Source organism: Haliotis cracherodii, unplaced genomic scaffold, assembly GCF_022045235.1.
Source record: "Haliotis cracherodii isolate W230 unplaced genomic scaffold, xgHalCrac1.p SCAF_5, whole genome shotgun sequence".
In the NCBI taxonomy this organism is placed as follows: domain Eukaryota; kingdom Metazoa; phylum Mollusca; class Gastropoda; order Lepetellida; family Haliotidae; genus Haliotis; species Haliotis cracherodii.
The window spans coordinates 63,048,911-63,069,455 of NW_027266308.1; the positions used below are offsets into that span (position 1 = coordinate 63,048,911).

Consider the following 20,545-nt stretch of genomic DNA (forward strand, 5'->3'; position numbering starts at 1 on the left):
CAACTGAGAAGCGGATGTACCACAAGATTGGTAGGCCAGAAGCAAAGGAGCCCTAATGGTAGACACATCTTAGAAGCATAACTGCTATAAAAAATTGTCAAATAAAAATAAAGGCCAATCTCAAACACCCACATCCCCCCACCCCTATAATTAATGACCAGGATGCCATATTACAAAACAACCTTAGCGCTATGACAAACGTAAGTCTATGTTAAGCTATGGGCGTTACGATCATCTTAGCGCTAAGATCGCTTTGTACAACAGCACCCAGACCCTAATACATGTATAGGTAGAACACACTTCCGATTTCTTCGAACACAATTTACAGTTATAATCATTTTTATGACACCAACGGGCTTGATTTCACTAGATCAGGTATACATATCGGTCTGGATCCACAATTACTGTTAGTTCCCACAGCTGCAGCATTATTTCTTATGAAGCTAAAGACTGAATTCTTGAGGGTTGATTTCCTAACATTCCCATATACTTGTAATCCAGTTCAGTCAAAAGAATGACAGCTATCCAGGATTCTGCAAGCAGACACCTGATGAGGTTACGATCAAACCAAATCATGCAGTCTGTCCTACCACGAATGTTATTCCATACCATTTCTACACCGGACAAGGGATTTCATGTCGAAAAATTTCTTTTACATCATTCTCAAAGTGACAATGTTGAATCAACATGCGCACCATGTGTGAGTACTATGCTAGCAATGACTTTAAACATAACGGCCAGGTCCATCCCATAGCTCATCGCTTTTATGTCACTTCTATCATTTGAACATGCCAGTGGAGACATGCGTTTCTGCTCTATATCCATCTACAGGGAATTGGGCGGACATTCCCCACATGACTGCCCACCGACACACAAACAGTTGAAGGCGAACTCTTGCACAAGGAGCATGCTTATGTTTACCAATTACATAAAAAATGGCTTGTATATCATTAGAAAAGTGAAGCCATAAACAATTGTAGGCATAGATATGTCTGTCTTGGAACAAACTATGCTGTGCTAGGCCTCTATGCATGTTATTGTTCCACTTCTTTAAGATTATCAAAATACAATATCACGTGGCATTCATTCATGAGATTTCAATATCCATCAAACTTAACATAATACATTTTTTTCTCTACTAAGTACTCCTAAACAGAAATAACTCATCGTCAGCCCATCAATTTCCCGACACAGAGATATTGAATGGTTATTTTAAATGTTTATATAATTTTTTCTTACCTTGAACATTGAGTAGGAAGTTAGTGGAACTATCCACCGCTCCTGCTACGTTCTCAGCTCGACAGGAGTAGATCCCATTTTCGGCAGAAGAAATATTGGCAATTTTCAATCTACTTCCTCCATCTAGAATTTTCACCCTCTCAGTATTGAATAACCTGAAAGCAAAACAGACGAACTGTGTTAAACCATTTGTACAAGTGTCATTGGAACACACAGCCACAAATCATTCCGCAAAAAAGACGCAGTTTTGCAATAGTTGGCTCATTTTCTCCCTTTTTTCACAACTCTGTTTTTGCTATGTAAGCAAAATTTGAGACACTTCGCAAGCATTCACCAGGGTAAACACACAAAAACATCAATTCCAAATGCTATCATACAAAACTAATATTTACATTTCAATACCAGAAACAAAACAATTTTTATATTCATTCTGCAGTCTCTACTGCATGCCCATGACCGCTGTAATTCAGGTCCACGTTTACGTATCAGGAACTCAAGGAAACTAGCTCAAGTGTAAGGTTAGACGATTTAATTAACTGGGAATTAAATGTCAGGATTTAAACATTACATTTCAATTTCTACAGCAGCCCAGGTTGAACAACGTGCCCAAAGTACTTCCAAACAAAAAGAGTTTCGTAAAATAATAATTCAGTTAAGACTCTCAAATCAGAGTAGGCAAATTTATTTTTTGCAATCCACTTTCATTATAGAATTAAAATGTTTTCTGTATCTGTTGTATTTGAAAATACAACTGAAATGGGTTTTAAGGAAAGTAACATAATCAGAACCACAACGTTGTTTAAATTCATACGCCTCTGCCACAGAAGGAAGCTGTTCTTGAATAATGAGTTCATGAGTTCCTTGTCATCTGGTCCCAATCACTACCTATCGTCATAAAATTCTCATCTTGAAGATGAAAGGAAATTAATGGTTTCAATGAATTAAATTTCCCATTTCATTGACTGTTGTAAAAAAATATTAATGGCATGAAAAACAGTTTTTTTCCTTCCAAATACATATACCATCAATAAAGTACAGGTGCACTGGGAGACAACATTAGTTAAGCCACAAAAAAAACAAGCTATATAACACAAGATAAACGCTGATGAGGTTCCCAGGGCGGGTGACAGTCACTTCCAGGAGATAGATGGGTACTCTCCAACCCACAATGTGAGACCCATCACTCTGTGTTGAAGATAGGTGTATAACTGTTTATTATAGCCCAGGTGTGTCATACTGATGTCACAAGGAACAACCGGGTGATAAATATTCAAGAATATCACAAGAGAAAAGTTGACTGTCACTGGAGATTAAAAACCTTGTAGGAACATGTACCAATGGTACTGAAAATAGACAGTTGATAATTAAAGCTATAGATCTGGTACTTCCATTACACCAACACCAATAGCAAAAGGATGAGGAAGAACAGCTTCTAATCATCATCTGGGCGATACAGTGCATTACAACACCCCAACATCATGGAAGTGTGCTCACACTATCAACCATTGGTTAACTGGTCAAGAGTATTTCGCCTTTTCAAGCTATGGTGATATAGCTCAGATATACCACTGTGCTATAAAACCCCATTCACTCACTCACTCTCGAGTCAGGAACTATGTTTCCCTAGCATGTGCCTAACATCCATCAGTAACCTATCAGCAATAACTTCATCGCAGACACAACCGGCACCTCATGTCCACAAAGATTACACAGCAAAGACAACATTGTCAAAAGATGTGAGAGCAAAGTGAATCCAATTTTCTGGAAGACTGAGATTTAGGGTATGGTATTGTAAGTAGCCCATTTGTTTCTACTGTGAGATGCATAAAGTACACATGGAATCAATGTGTCCTGTGCCAGCCTCACGTCTGTACAGGTTAACTACTCCACATCTACATCGGGAGCTATGTGAACCGGCTCCGCAACATTCCTTTTCATCTCTCATAGACATCATACTTGGCTGTCATACAGGGGGCATACAGCTGATGATGTCATGCCATTGGTGAAATACAGAACATGACGTCATGGAGGGGGTTTCCATGTTCATACAGTGGATGTCATACAATATATAATGTCACAGTGGTTGTCATACAATATATAATGTCATACAGTGGATGTCATACAAAACATAATGCCATACAGTGGATGTCATATAAAACATAATGTCATACAGTGGATGTCATACAATATATGTCATACAGTGGATGTCATACAAAACATAATGCCATACAGTGGATGTCATACAATATATGTCATACAGTGGATGTCATACAAAACATAATGTCATACAGTGGATGTCATACAATATATAATGTCATACGTTGGATGTCATACAATATTATGTCACACAGTGGATGTCATACAATATATGTCATACGGTGGATGTCATACAATATTATGTCACACAGTGGATGTCATACAATATATAATGTCATACAATGGATGTCATACAATATTATGTCACACAGTGCATGTCATACAATATATAATGTCATACGGTGGATGTCATACAATATTATGTCACACAGTGGATGTCAAACAATATATAATGTCATACAGTGGATGTCATACAAAACATAATGTTTTGTGTTTGTTTCTTATTTAACACCGCACTCAGCATTCTTACAGCTATATGACAGTGGTCTGTAAATAATCAAGTCTGGACTAGACAATCCAGTGATTGATATCATGAGCATCGATCCATGCAATTGGGATCAATGACATGCATCAAACGAGTCAACAAGCCTGACCACTCGATCCCGTTAGTTGCCTATTGAGACAAACATTGTCGCCTTTTACGGCAAGCATGGTTTGCTGAAGACCTATTCTACCCCAGGTCTTCACGGGTCCAATATATGTCATAGAGAGGATGTCATACAATACATGTCATACAGTCAATGTAATACAATATATAACGTCATACTGTGGATGTCATAGAATATTTAACGTCATACAGATACACATGTAACGATAAGAATGATAGATAGTTTTATGATTTCACAACAATATGAAAATTGAGTAATCATTACAGAATTGCTGTGCCCGATGTAGCATGCACTTCTGGTGCTCTTCTTGCAGCCACTGTGACTGCCTTTGTGGGACTAACACAAACAAATACGTCAAGATGGCCGCCTGGTTAGGTTGGAGCCGTCAGCCACACACAAATAATGGCTGTATCCCTGCTCACCCAGTTTACATGAGAACTTTTACATAGCAACTGTCGGCCTCTGGCAACTTCCACTTTCACACTTTTTCTCTCCCCACATTGCCCCAGTGTAAACTTTCCAAACTCAAATTTGTATCTGTTGTACATTTGGCAAAGAGGTCGGAACCTTTCTTATCAGTCTAGGAGTCCATTGGCATCAAACCTCTCGTAAAATCACCATACGGTTAGATTACATGCTTTGGTTATGTGGTGAGAGAACATTACAAGAATTTGCATACAATTATATAGTCTTTCTTCTGCAATAGATCCTATAAATACCCAATAATGATTACTAGTTACTGATTAATTGAACACAACAATCATCACAGTTGCGTGTATAACCTGACAGCTGCAGGATATGACTGGATCCAAGACAAGTCATGTTCCATCAAATTTCAAGAAACCATGAAACAACCCCACCTACGCTGCTTTTTTGATAGACAAACACAAGAGTAGTTCTATTAGTATGATACTCTACGTCCAAATTTATTTCTCTCTTTCCTGGACATATCATTCCAATCATGACAGCTATTTTGACCATTACACATTTCCCTTGATCACAAAAACAAATTTCGTGTCTAAAATGTTCTCCATCTTGCTGGTTATATTTACAAAAGCCTCCCTGAAGGTCATTACGAAGTATAATGGTTCGAGTGGAGTGTCACATTGACCTGGCATTAAAGGGCTACAGTTTACTGACAATTATATATTGGATAACCATGACACGATGCAGACACAGGCCAAAATGTTTTGCCAAATAGTGACCTCATCCGTACGATAATTCTGACACTTCCGCCACCCATTTAGGTCTACATTATAGTGAGCGCGCTCACTGCCTCACTTCCTGTAGTCAAGAGACCTCGGCCATATGGAAAGTGTCACAAGCCCTCACTGACCCTCCGTCCATAAGCCTCTCTACTGACAGCTTCTAAATCCAATTTGCATTTTTTTTCAAATAATTACTCCATTGAAAAATAAAAGGAAAAATGTATTAATTACATGATATTGTTACTTATGGCATTTTTCCCTAAAAGTGTATGAACTCTTTATCATTGCCTATATCAAATTAGAATATTTCTTCTAAATGATCTTAATAAAATGAAATCATCATATAAACAACTATGTCAACACCAGGTTACTCAAACATCTCACATAAACTAAACATTTATGTAAGTTTAATTTAAGCCAATTGCAACCATGGGGCCTTTGGGCTCAAATTTCACCAAAATGATTTGAAAATCTTTTTATTAATTTTTTATTTTAACTCTCTAAATAAATGATGTTTTTCTTCCCTACTACTTAGTCTCCGTCCCATCTTCAATCTACCCTAATGACTCTACTTCGTACGATCTAGATGTCTCTGTAGAGATTACCACAGCACACTCAGGCCCGTTGCCTTATCTAGCCGTGGTGGTGATAGGCTAGACTTGCACAAGTCAATAAGGAAATGATCTTAAGTTTGAATCATGAAATATATAAATAATAAGTTCTCCTTTAAAAAGACTTGCATCCTTGTACTGTCCGCTTACCTAGACTTACCTATTATAATGATGAAATTAATATACAACCACTGACTTATCTTTCAATGCAGCCTTGCAGCAAGGCTAGAGATAGGACTTCTCCATATCCTGCCCTGCAGCCAAGTCCTAGGAATCCCTTTTCCCAAAACGTCTCCGACAGAAGCTTAATGTTAAGAAAGTTTGATTTTTTTGAGTGGGTAAAGACTCTGGACTTCCACAGCCAGACAAAGTCATAATCATGACTGAAGGGAAAGAGAGTTTACCATTGTGGAGGACTTACAACAAGCCACACGATCACGACTTTTAAACCTTCGTCAATCTCCGAGCAGTGAAATACTCAGAATAGTCATGAACATAAAAGAAATAGGACAAATACCCCAAAGGGGGTTGCTCTTGGAAAAATTTAACTGCCATTTCCCAGTGCACAAGAGAGATAAATCATTATCTTGTATAAACATTTTCATCAACAAAGCTGTGTATGTCTTCACCCAGTTGCCAATACTGATACTTCTATGTCCAGACGCTATCACTGCTCTTGTATATACACAACTAGCCTGTCAATCAATATCCTGTTCCATTATCAAGACAGTATTACTTCTCACATATATTTATTTCCCTCTTCTCGTTAACTTCAGCACTAAAAACTTTATTTATATCTGATAAGGTAACTTAATTTGAATGCAATGACTTTATACCCAAGTAGTCCTGCACCATGACTGTGGAATTTATATTTTTTATAATTATTATTTATTAAATGCCTTGGCAAGTCTAGATCAAGCTAACTCAAGTCTAGTTTCCTTGATTCCAAACAGCAGATGAGGAAAAGTTCTTTTGAAAAAAAAAAAATTATTTTAAAGAAACGTTTTCATACACTAAGTGGTAGTCTAATAACTAAGGAGCCCTCATAAAGAAAGGCAGCATCGGACAAAGATTTATGGACACCTTTATACAACAACGTTCTATGCAACTTCTTTATCATGAGTCAGTGAGTTTGGTTTCATGTCGCTTTTAGCACTATTCCAGCAATATCACGGCGGAGGACAGAGGAAATGTTCTTCACACGTAGTACCAATGTGGTGAATCGAACCTGGGTCCTTGGCATGACGAGTGAACGCTTTAACCACTCGACTACCCCACCAACCCTCTGTACACAACATTTTGGCATATGCTTACTCCTTCATCACCTCGCCACGAATAGCTGCAAGATTGCTGATGCGGCGTTAAGCAATAATTACTCACATACTCACTCCTTCATCACTTGAAGGAGTAAGTATATACTGTGAAACATTGTGTTCCTCATAATAAAGAAGTTGACATCCATAAATTTTCTCTCTCACGTGTATCACTTCTTAATGCCATTCAAAGACTTAACTCACTGATTATTTACATATAATCAGGCAATCTGCAGCTAGTTTTTGTGGACATGCATGTACTATTTATCCACTAGAGAATCATCACACAAAACCACATGGACCTCTGACACAGGAACAGGAGAAACACATAAAGTTTGTTGTAACTCTTGGTTTATCAATGCAAGTTCTCCTCCTATCCTAGGCACTAGACCGCGACCAGGATCTAGACAAACGTTATCAGTTGCATCACTTGTAGCAAATGACAAATAAGAAACATGTTTGAATTTGAGCATAGTTGAATACTGCACAACATGAAAGATGGCATTTGGCTTTAAAACATCGTAGCCACAAAACCAAACGAACCACAGCCAGCCAACATGTTCGCAATCACTGGATCTAAAAACTATCAATGTTAGAAACATTAAATGTAAAAGAGCATAATTTTGACATCCATGAGAATTTCAAGAGTCTAGCAGATGTCTGTTGATAAGTATAGGCTTACATTATCAGCTGTCAGGGGAGTATGATCCCCTGGTGTTCATGCCATTGTGCAGGTAACATTATAAGGAGTACCCTGAGCCTCCTGTCATATTCATAGTCTTTACCTATGTCCTCTTTAGCACTGATGCCACAATCTTTTCCAATTTTTCTTTAACTGCCTGTCACAGGTTTGTTCGGGATCACCTAAACTGTACAATGGTAGAGGCAAAAGCAGCAGCATTCGTGAAGCCACCCGCTGGTACCTAGTCAATGTCATCAGACGGTGTCACACATTTGCACATCACTCTCAGACTCTTGCTGGTAAACAGCATAAAGGCATAGCACAGCCCTCCGAAGTAACCCTGGCCTCTAATCACAGCATAACAACATGAATTCTGATCCTATCTGCCCAACAACTACTTCAAAGCTAATAGAAAACGTCAATCACACAAGAGCTTTGGAGAAATCATAGCTGCAAGTACAATAGAAGAAGGCTTTCACGGTCGTGCGAACAAAACTAGTCAGTCACAGAGCGGATCCGTAACAAATGCTACTTGCTTCCCATTTTAACAACTTATCTTGTTGTTTTACAAGTCTCACTAAAGGCTTCTAGCAGACAGGCATCTAGGCTGTGATATCAGGAAGACTGCATCACTGTCAACTCATCTTACATATGAAAAGAGAGGGGAGGACCAAATCATTTCAACTGACAAAAATTGTTTATCTTTCCTTTTCAAAACAGCAGTTGACATGTTTCCACAGCAGAAACCAGATATCAGTTCTGTGAACAAAGATCACATTCTCTTAACTTCTAAGAAATGTGAAAACTTAGCCACTGTTGTCGATTTCAACTTTCTCAAGATTTGGGCTATTATCTTCCATACTGGAATAGAGTGTATTTGACAAGTAGATTTGGTCCATTGTTCAATAGCTAAACTAGACAGAGAATCCCTAATCATTGATCACAACATTTACAAAAGTGTACAATTGACAATGACATGTTACCCAACTTGGTGGATATCCCTTCTTCAAATGCTACTCCAACTTTCATGATTTGTCCAAACAAATTTTCATTCATCAAAAACATTTTTTTGCGAAATATGTAAAACCTAACAAATCGTAGCCATTTACAACCCAAAACGAATATTAAAAATGACAATGTTTAAAAAACAAAATTTGAATCCTGAGCTCATTGCAATTATTAGTCTCATGTAATCAGCATCATGGCCATGTTTTACCACACATCCAGCACCATCAATATCATTTGGGGGGAATCAAATATGTAGTTTCTGCAGCTTGGCTGCTGCGAAGAAACTCTCATCACAAACCATTATTGTAATTTCCAGAATCTAAGCTGACTAATTTCATTTATTAAGCCCAAATTTCACCAAAGAGGAACAAGCCCATAAAAAACATTGCTTCCCAACTCCTGGTAAATGACAGATTACTTTGACAGGTCCATAGGAACAGGTATTTATTACACGTCAGTGGGGAGATATGAGTGACAACTGAATATCGCATGACACAAATGATGTATTCTGAACCCTTTCTAAGTGTTGACTAGCTTTCTAAATATCAGCAAGATGGATCCTTTGAGATTTCACCATAGAATTAGTGAGTACATATCTTTTTTATGAGTATTGGATAACCCAAGGTTTTTTGTTCATGTTTTGGATCCCGGCCTTAAGAAAACAGCATCAGTAATAATTGTCCTGATTGTCAGATCTCCACATATTCCACATAGTTTGTCTGTGTCCTTCCCAAACCAGACCCGTGAAGATTCCGGGGTAGAACAGGTCTTTAGCAACCCATACTTGCCGTAAAAGGCGACTATGCTTGTCATAAAGGCGACTAATGGGATCGAGTGGTCAGGCTCGCTGACTTGGTTGATGCATGTCATCGATCCCAATTGCGTGGATCGATACTCATGCTGTCAATCACTGGATTGTCTGGTACAGACTCGATTATTTACAGACCGCTGTCATATAGCTGGAATATTGCTGAGTGCGGCGTTAAACAACAAACCAACCAACCAACCAACCTTCCCAAAACAACAAGTCAGAGATTCTGTATTCAAGTAGAATAGGACGAATACAGCAGATGTGCTTTAACGACAAAGCCATCTTGCATCTGGATCCTCCTCCTGTCCTTTCCACATCCAACAATATCTTGAGAGAAGAGAAACATAATATTGTATAGATATATGTTCCTTAATGAGGAAATGGAGCAGTACAAGTTATCACAAGTTGGTCAACTCTCGGAGGTAAATGGAGGCAGTGACGGAACCTTTCACCATTCTCTGGCAATGTTTGGTGGCATTAACGTCACCATAGAGATTTAACTGTCTGGCAATAACTGCACCTCAGATTCCTTCCATAAACAAGTAAACTCACGCGATAAACATTTGGTAAAAATGTTACATAAAATCTGCCACCATCTTATCAAAGTCCTGGGTTTGCCAACCTAGCAGGGTTCCTAGTGCTACTCGCACAACAACTATCTATCAGTTCAACTATTTGAGAATCATGTTTCAGAAGTTTGTGTAACAATCCTAATTCCACAGTAAATATTGCCCACAGAGAAGCAATTATAAATGTCATAGATTTGCTGCTGGTAATTAGAACCCGCGTAGATTCTGTGTAGCGGCCACCCATTGGGAGCAGGCAGGGCCATCCTGGGCTGGAGTTAGTGCACAGCCAAGATAAGCACCCAACCTGGACATGCCCCCATCTATAATCTGCCCCTACACACAGCAAATGCCTAATTTACCAAAATGTTTAAATCATTTGAGATAATTACCATTTTTGAGATTAGAGCCTGGTATTTCTGAGAGTTTTCTTAGTACATAATTTGAAATTCTTTTCAATTATATAAATATATTCCCTCCTCAGGAAATCTCCTTAATTTGTTTTCAGTATGAATATCTATTTTGATAACAAATAAGCCTGTTTCCTTTTGTGCAGCTGCCGAGAGCCTGACGAGGCAAGAATAGCAGGCGAAATTAGCATTTGGGTACAGATTCATTTTCTAGTTCGAAATTACACAAACTTGAAAACATCTCTGATATCCATTATTTATGCAGTAGCTACACTCGAGCAAAAGTTGACATTCTCACATGGTGGTAAAGTTGCTGAATACAAACACTGTGAGAGCTGTGTTACAGGAAGGTGTGAGACAGATAGCTGTACGCAATGACAGTAGGCAAGGTGGGGTTGAGGGTGGGTAACTGAAGCAGGGTGGGATTGAGGGGTGGGTAACTGAGGCAGGGTGGGGTTGAGGGTGGGTAACTGAGGCAGGGTAGGATTGAGGGGTGTGTAACTGAGGCAGGGTGGGGTTGAGGGGTGGGTAACTGAGGCAGGGTAGGATTGAGGGGTGTGTAACTGAGGCAGGATGGGGTTGAGGGTGGGTAACTGAGGCAGGGTGGGATTGAGGGTGGGTCACTGAGGCAGGGTGGGATTGAGGGTGGGTAACTGAGGCAGGGTGGGATTGAGGGGTGGGTAACTGAGGCACGGTGGGATTGAGGGTGGGTAACTGAGGCAGGGTGGGATTGAGGGTGGGTAACTGAGGCAGGATGGGATTGAGGGTGGGTAACTGAGGCAGGGTGGGATTGAGGAGTGGGTAACTGAGGCACGGTGGGATTGAGGGTGGGTAACTGAGGCAGCGTGGGATTGAGGGTGGGTAACTGAGGCAGGGTGGGGTTGAGGGTGGGTAACTGAGGCAGGATGGGATTGAGGGTGGGTAACTGAGGCAGGGTGGGATTGAGGAGTGGGTAACTGAGGCACGGTGGGATTGAGGGTGGGTAACTGAGGCAGGGTGGGATTGAGGGTGGGTAACTGAGGCAGGGTGGGATTGAGGGGTGGGATAGAGGGGTGGGTAACTGAGGCAGGATGGGGTTGAGGGTGGGTAACTGAGGAAGGATGGGATTGAGGGTGGGTAACTGAGGCAGGGTGGGATTGAGGGGTGGGTAACTGAGGCAGGGTGGGATTGAGGGGTGGGTAACTGAGGCAGGGTGGGGTTGAGGGTGGGTAACTGAGGCAGGGTTGGTGTGAGGGTGGGTCACTGAGGCAGGGTGGGATTGAGGGTGGGTAACTGAGGCAGGGTGGGTTTGAGGGCTGGGTAACTGAGGCAGGGTGGGGTTGAGGGTGGGTAACTGAGGCAGGGTGGGATTGAGGGTGGGTAACTGAAGCAGGGTGGGTAACTGAGGCAGGGTGGAATTGAGGGTGGGTGGGTTTGTGGGAGAGTAACTGAGGCAGGATGGGGTTGAGGGTGGGTAACTGAGGCTGGGTGGGTTTGTGGGTGAGTTTGATGGTGGGTAACTGAGGCAGGGTGGGTTTGAGGGAGGTCGTTGGTAAGCTGATTTAGCTCCTCAGGTTTAAGAAACACACCTGGTATGGTTGCCATAGTCATAAGAATACTCTGCAGAACAGTGCAGCCCTGATCAGATGCTATTTGACAGTTAAGATCACAATATCACAAGTCAAGGATGTCACTGATACAGAGAAAAACAGGAATTGAACCGGACCATGTTGAGAGTGATAGCATAACCACAGATCAAGATTTGTGACTGTTCTTCTGCTAAAGCCTTCATGGGGGAGAAGAACTGGGTAGGATGCTGCCTGTGTTGTATGTGTGAGTGCCCTGTGCCCTGTGCCTTCCCCACCTCCAGGGAGGGGCCCAGAGTGCATAAGCCATCATCTGCATGACGGCCATCGCTGCTACATCAGCCGAAGTAGACGTGTAAACTGACTGTTTAATCACTGACCAAAACCATTCCTCACCCACACACAGACAAAACATGGCGATCACAAGCAGAAGATACTTTAAACATCTCATAAAGCAGCCGAAGCCCCCTTCAATGGATCACACATGCAGGAAGCCAGCCCATCATCTCCGTGGGACGTTTGGTAACCATCACGGCCCATGTTTCCAAGGTACGACAAGCGCTGCAGTGAAACCTATATCCCTCTGACCAATACCCAAAAGGACAACATCTACCAGTCTTTAGCGATTAAACTGTTTTCCTGATGACTGCTTGTTGACTTTCCAATTCTAAAGTAACTAAATATTAAGGAAAGGTTGACAGAGGGTCATCTCTCCCAGCTCTCTATGATCAGTTGTGCAGTTAACAGTATCCACATGGGTATCGCCACCCATACCAACATGCTCAGCATGTTTCTAATAAAACAGATACACTTTCGCTTAAGTTTAACACACCTTAATTACTTTCATATGACGTGTGGGGATATACAGACATAACTGACATAGCAATACTATTAATGGACCAAAATAGTGTAAAAAAGGATTAAAGAAAACAAATGACATAACACGCTTTATAAAAAAACTGACGTGAAGTCACATGAAAATATTCTACAAATCACCAGAACATGTTCTAAGTAGCACAAGCATCTTCTTATTTACAAATGGTTCGAACAAACAGCATCTAAAACAGGACTTGATTGATAAATACACTTTGAACAAATATTTTTCCCAAATGGTGGACTACAACTGGTTGAATGCAGTCATCGTGCATTAAAGAAATGAAACTTTAATGCTTTGATGCCGTAACTTGATTTTGTATGTGAGTGACACAGGATGATTCACAAAGAATTCAAGGCACATTGTAGTAATGCTTCGCTAAAAATTATGATGTATCACTTTGTGGTTGGACAGCAAACAGCATTTTGAGGACAGTTGTTGCCACACGCAAGTGTTGCCGTTGTGTAAGAAAACACCAATGTCGCCCAAAGATGGCGATTCCAAAGGAACAGTGTCATATCAAATTTTGAGAAAACATTTCAGACATGGAAAAAATACAATTCTCCGTTCCCTCAAAGGAAAACAGATTAAATGACTTTAAAACCCGATGGACTACAGCAGTTTAGGTTCTGTCACACTCTTTGTTTAAACAAGCCCGGCCTCTGGCAAAAACCATGGCACTTGAATTATCCAATATGAATTATTTTTGTAACTTCAATTCCACACTTGCATTCTGTTAATCTGAAACTAAAAATTTACTTGCCTTTAAAGTCCCTTGAGCATTTAATAGAACAAAGAAAACTTTAATTTCAATGAAATTAACAAAGGCAATTGCTTGAAAATGTGAAAAAAGAGCCAGAAGGTTTAAGCGAAAGAACTTGATTAGCTGATTAAAGTTTAACTTTTAACAAGTCCCAGACTGAGACGTGTATTTTCGAATGAGATGTTAGATGCATGGTGAATTACTTCATTACAGGGAATCTGACAATTTTTTATCGTCTAAGTAAATGCTTGGATTCCATTCCCCAATTACCGGGACATTCGTAATTAAATCTATGAGTCATGTAATTATTGTAATCAAGCTCACTGGTTTATCATCATACATCCTAATTTACATTTTCAGAGCAGAATAATTCTTTAAAAAAATATTTTAAAAATGTTTTAATATTCATTGCACTTAGTATACATCTTTATACATGGAATTAGGTTTGCAAAAATAGATGAAGAACGAAGTTGTACAAAAGAAAACGAACTTTTAGCATCTGCCGATCTTTCACAAGAATCCTTCCCATCAAAGGAGCAACTACGTAATCACCATGCTCCAGTGTCCTAATGAGCAATATTAACATAGTACATAAAATATCAATTAAAAACCAATTTAAAACTGAATAAAAACCAAGGGTGCTGAATCTTAAACAAGAGTTAGCTAATGATGAATAGCCTGTAAATTATCCCAACTCAGTGACCCACAGCAAATTGCTGGCAAAAACGTAATTTTCACATTGATTAGAAATCTCAATGATGCTTTCCTTGAAACTGCTAATGTTATTGCACTGTCATTTGAAGAAAGACAAAACAAAACATGTCCCATTCACACTCCCTGACTGCCCAGCGCCTCTGTAGGGTATTAAAGAACGGTAGGAGAAAATTACAGGCTGATTCTAGTCTCTGTTTGTTTTTTGACAAAATGACAAAAACTAAGAGGTATTCTGAAACATCACAAAATTTATTCTGATTCTTCAATTACAGATGGTAAGGAGAAACCCTCCCGGTTCTCTGTCAGTATTTCAAAGACAATCCACACGAGAGAATACGCTTTCAAGCCTTCAAGTGTGATGTCAGATTTCATTTAGGCTCAGTTGACAAAATTAGATTGAGAGGCCCACAGAGATTATATAATTTCCCTCACAAAATTTTCCACATGAACTCCAAACACATTTGGAAGGTATGAATTATTTATATTAAAAGTAAGAAAGGAATAATTACTCAAAAATCATCTTCTTTGACAAAAATCTGAGGCTATCGTAATCAATCACTGATAATTGTTATATCTTCAAGGACTTGAGATATTTTTTAAGTCCTGTTTTTAGGTCACCAAGTCACCTGTTAACTAATTATCTCACAATCACAAAGTAAAAAGCAGCCCTCGGTATCCATCTAAAAAACAACCTCTTCAGAGATAGCATCACTGGGATTCAATAAGGTGATGATGCTGGAATTGTCGGTGTTCAATTTAGGTGTTTTTCAAACACAGAAGGACCCTGTCCGTCCAAGAACCTCCTATTCCAGAGTGTTTTCTTACTGATTGTGACACATATGAAATCAATGTAGCCCACAACAGCCTTGCCATAGTAATTAAAGTTAAATAAAATATATTTGGTTCATGTGAAAGCCTAAGATCAAATTGCATGTAGTTCCAGAAAGACATATGTTTAAAACAGATGCTTAATTTACAATACAAACTAAAACGGACTGAAACAACCAAATATGTAACTTTTATATTCAACAAGCACAAACTAAAACAGACTGAAACAACCAAACATGTAACTTTTATATTCAACAAGCACATTTGAGTAATCATTTCCTTCAGCATTTTTTTCCATGAATTTCAAGACCCAGTATAAAAGGCAGGTGCTTAAAATGATTAACAAGAATTTAGGAAAATATACTAATTGTTTGCCCTGTATATATACTACTCAAAAGAAGTTAAAGAACATCCAACTTTTTTTATATATGATTGTAATCTGTCATGTCAATAACTATAGTCCGATGAAAAACTTGGGTGTTCTTGAACTTCTTTTGAGTAGAAAATAACTACAATTGGACAGGTCACAAGATGATGAACTTTATCAGATACCCAAACATGAATCTCGTCAAAAACACATTGTAATGCTTAGTGTATGAGGGAGAGTGACATTTGGTATTTATTTGGCTCACTTGAGCCTGATGGCCGGATATCTTACTTCATGTGTGAAGAGACATCAGCAAGGGGTAGACCCCCCCCCAATCCACATGTCCTCCAGCCCCACTACCGGGGTATCATGTCTGCCCTTTCCACCACTCCACACAGAGTGGAACACAATCTCTTCAAGACCACATTGGACCACTCACATTTACCTCCTCAAGTTTCAAAGCTATTGCAGCTATTGAGCGAAAAACCTATTGAAAAGTTTTCTTGAACTCATGCTCCTTGTAAATACTTCGAGCCATTTCAAACAGACTTATTTTTAAAATGTGCCCTGTTACATTTTTATTCGAATTTTTGAATAAAGTTATCATATTCCAACACAAAGGAAATAGATTTTGGAAGCGATTCCATTAGTTTGAAATGGATTGATCAGAAAGACAGTTGAGCACTGCAAATATCATGTGTTATGTGAGGAAAATGACCCCCTTCAGAGCGGAGAGGAACATTTGCTTCGAGTGTGGTGTCACTACGAGGGCAATACTTGAAGGAAGGATCAAAATACATTCTCCTGCTTTCAAGTAGGTCTTGTGCATTAACAATTGTCTTTATGTATCAGTTTGATGTAACAGTGATGTTCAGCTTCATAAGAAGATCATTTTCAAAGCTGGTGCCGCTTGCCCCAGGACCAAATGCCATGTTCAAACATACAGAGTGGAATCCTAGAGAGAGGTCTGAGACGCTGGCAGCAACAGCAGCAGGCAATGTCTCCAGCTCTACTCCACTGATGGGACTCTGTTCTTTGATATAGGCTTTGCTAATGTGAGCATCCTTGGTGTCTCTGTAGGATCACCTTTGACAATAGCCACTCAGGCTTCCATGGGAAACAGAGAATATGCCCAACAGAAGCTCCACACTTCACTCAGAACATAAAGACTCTAGCTGGCAGCTAGAATAGGCCATTAATTTGACCATGATGAGACAACATGTCACACACCTGATCAGATGCACAAGGAACTAAGTGGTGCTGCTTTTGTTACAACTACTGTTACATAAGCTGGATGCTGCTTTCTTACAATTTAATACTGTCATACAAGATGCTACTTTCTTAAAATTCAACACTGTCATACACATAAGATGCTACTTTCTTACAATTCAACACTGTCATACAGTGGTGTACTTTCTTACAATTTATTACTGTTATACAAGTAAGATGCTACTTTCTTACAATTCAATACTGTTATACAAGTAAGAAGCTACTTTCTTACAATTCAACACTGTTATACAAGTAAGATGCTACTTTCTTACAATTTAATACTGTTATACAAGTAAGATGCTACTTTCTTACAATTCAACACTGTCATACAGTGGTGTACTTTCTTACAATTTAATACTGTTATACAAGTAAGATGCTACTTTCTTACAATTCAACACTGTTATACAAGTAAGATGCTACTTTCTTACAATTTAATACTGTTATACAAGTAAGATGCTACTTTCTTACAATTCAACACTGTCATACAGTGGTGTACTTTCTTACAATTTAATACTGTTATACAAGTAAGATGCTACTATCTTACAATTTAATACTGTTATACAAGTAAGATGCTACTTTCTTACAAGTCAATACTGTTATACAAGTAAGATGCTACTATCTTACAATTCAACACTGTTATACAAGTAAAATGCTACTTTCTTACAATTCAATACTGTTATACAAGTAAGATGCTACTTTCTTACAATTTAATACTGTTATACAAGTAAGATGCTGCTTTCTTACCACTTGTGTTACTAAAGGTAATCTGTCTTTATCAAGGCTAGTGTTATACAAGATGCTGCTTTCTTACAACTAATGTCACCAAAAATAGATAGTCTTTCTCACTACTATTGTTACACAAGAAATATGCTGCATTCTTAAAATTACTGTTACACAAGGTAAATGCTGCTTTCCTACAACTACTGTTACACAAGGTAAATGCTGATATCCTACAACTACTGTGACGAACATTGGCTGTTATTTTCTTCCAACTACTGCTACACAAGGTGGATGCTGCTTTCCTACAACTACTGTTATGCAAAATGGTCAGCAAATTGTCATGTAGGTTACTGCAAAGGACTTTATCATTTATTGAATCTTTTCAGTAAATGTAATCAAATAGCATGAACAGGATCAAAGACGCCTCTGATCACACTGCCAGTTTATCAAAAGGTTTGAATTCTATGTCATAGAACAAGGAACATAACATAGAACACATGTCTTATAAATTGCAACCAATCAGCCCCATGTATGATGGCATGTTTCACAATGTTCATACATATTCCTTTGAAAATCTTAAAAGACCTGGACTGACATTACATGCCACAAAGAATGATAGGTCATAGCAATAACTAATAACTCACACTATCTACAACTGTTTAAGTGTAGACCCCCAGAGCGGAACTCATGCACTACTTCAAATATTTTTCCATTAGAACCTTTACTACTGTAATCTCCAAGATAATGAACGCGGTAAAGTGCTTGTCAACCAATAACACTTTACAATTGTGAGGCTGCAAACGTTTCTCCTTGAAACCACGAGTTGTCAAAATGTTTTCTTGTTTTGTGGAACTAAATGCATGGCAAACCTCCCACCTAGCTGGTGTGTTTGTATATGAACGAAACTGCTGGGTTTATGGTAAACAGGCAAGCTGAGGAAAAGACTGGAGAGGCATTTGTCAGGTAATGGTTCTATGATTAAAGTTAGTTGGTGGGGCACGGGTGGCCCAGTTGTCCAAGGCTCCACAATTTGCTGTGCAGAGTTGTGTCTCTTGGCAAGCTAGACACCTATGATCATGGGTTCGAATCCTGGTTCGCCCCTATTATGGTTCTTGGTTTCTCAGCACGATATCATGTTTATGGGTTTCACTAAAGTGATAAATGTCTGAGACCTGCTTCACTTCGGGTTTTCCTCAGACATTCAGCTGACACGTCGTGATATCACTGGAATACTCTTCAGAGCGGCGTCTAACCCAAATCACTCACTCACTCACTATGGTTAGTGGAAGGAGTGTCTGCAAGGAGAGCGGAAGGTCGGTGGTTGATCCCTGGCAACGTCATACCAAAAGACAATAAAAGACGGTACTTGCTGTTACCCTGCCTGGCGTTTGGCATTATGGGGATAAAACAAAGACTGGTCGGCTTTCGATCAGTATACTGTGACTGAGTGAGGTATCAATGTTAATAAACTGTGGCATGGTATCTCAGTGGGCTAGCACTATAAAACTGGCATCAATCCAGACTTACAAGCAGCCACAAACACGCATGTATGCACCCACCCCCCCAACCCCACCCTCCAACAGGGACAAATGCCTGCCATTTTGGTGGTCCTCTGAACTGAGGAAATCACTCACAGCCCCCCCAGGCATGTCATGGCTCAACTGAGGACACTGAGTGGACCATTATGGCACTATGGCAGAGAACACATGACGTTGGCATGGCCATGTGGCTCAAAGAAAACCTGAATGAAACTGATATTGGCCAAAAAACAACCTTGTATTGTTCACATTGTTGTTGGAAAGGGGCAGTGGGTTACATAACCGAACAGCCCAACCATTGTTGAATTTGTCAAAACTATGTGGTTCTGATTTCAGAAAATTTATTCTAAAAACACCGATTAAGCAAACATTTTGAAAAGAATTACACTAACGTGAAGACAGCCTTATCTCATTTGTAAAGAAAATAGCACAAGCTGTCAACATGCGGAACTGATTGCATCGTGGTAACTATCCATTCTTGTGGGACGAGGAATATGTCTAACCCGTAACCTATCTAAATAAATTGTACATAACATGTGGCTAAACGGTCCTCGAAATCTTAGCAATCCATATTGCTTTTCCTTCTGAAATACCATTTACATTTTTTTTTTCAATTTTGACAAGTTTAACTTTTTTGGGGTTGGCATAATGTATAAAATATGCAAAAGTTATAGACAATTGTTTTATACATGCAACTGTTTAACATGTATTTGAGCACACATTAAACTCGGGATCATTCAGGCATGTTCAATAGCATTAGATAATCATAAACAGTTCTTCTACAACATATATAGTGTTCAACCAGTAATTACAGTGTTGGGAGTGATGCTACTATTTCTGCAGACAATTACAGTATTGGGAGTGATGCTACAATGTTCTGCAGACAATTACAGTGTTGGGAGTGATGCTACAATGTTCTGCAGACAATTACAGTGTTGCGAGTGATGCTACAATGTTCTGTAGACAATTACAGTGTTGGGAGTCAAGTACAATGTTCTGAAGACAATGACAGTGTTGGGAGTGATGCTACATTGTTCTGTAGACAATTACAGAAAATGAGTTATGCTATAATGTTCTGCAGACAATTACAGTATTAGGAGTTATGCTACAATGTTCTGAAGACAATTACAGTGTCGGAGGTGATGCTACAATGTTCTGTAGACAATTACAGTGTCGGGAGTCATGCTACAATGTTCTGTAGACAATTACAGTGTCGGGAGTCATGCTACAATGTTCTGTAGACAATAACAGTGTTGGGAGTCATGCAACAATGTTCTGTAGATAAATAATTACA

General features: G+C 39.3%; 1 protein-coding gene across 1 annotated transcript in view; it reads right to left on the bottom strand.

The window, feature by feature from the left end:
- Positions 1-20,545, bottom strand: part of LOC139442764 (inactive tyrosine-protein kinase 7-like) — a 136,396-nt gene that overhangs the window by 59,985 nt on the left and 55,866 nt on the right. Inside the window, exon 4 of the mRNA XM_071223658.1 lies at positions 1,240-1,394. Within this exon, the coding sequence (XP_071079759.1) occupies positions 1,240-1,394 (155 nt within the window). The remainder of the gene's footprint in view (positions 1-1,239; positions 1,395-20,545) is intronic.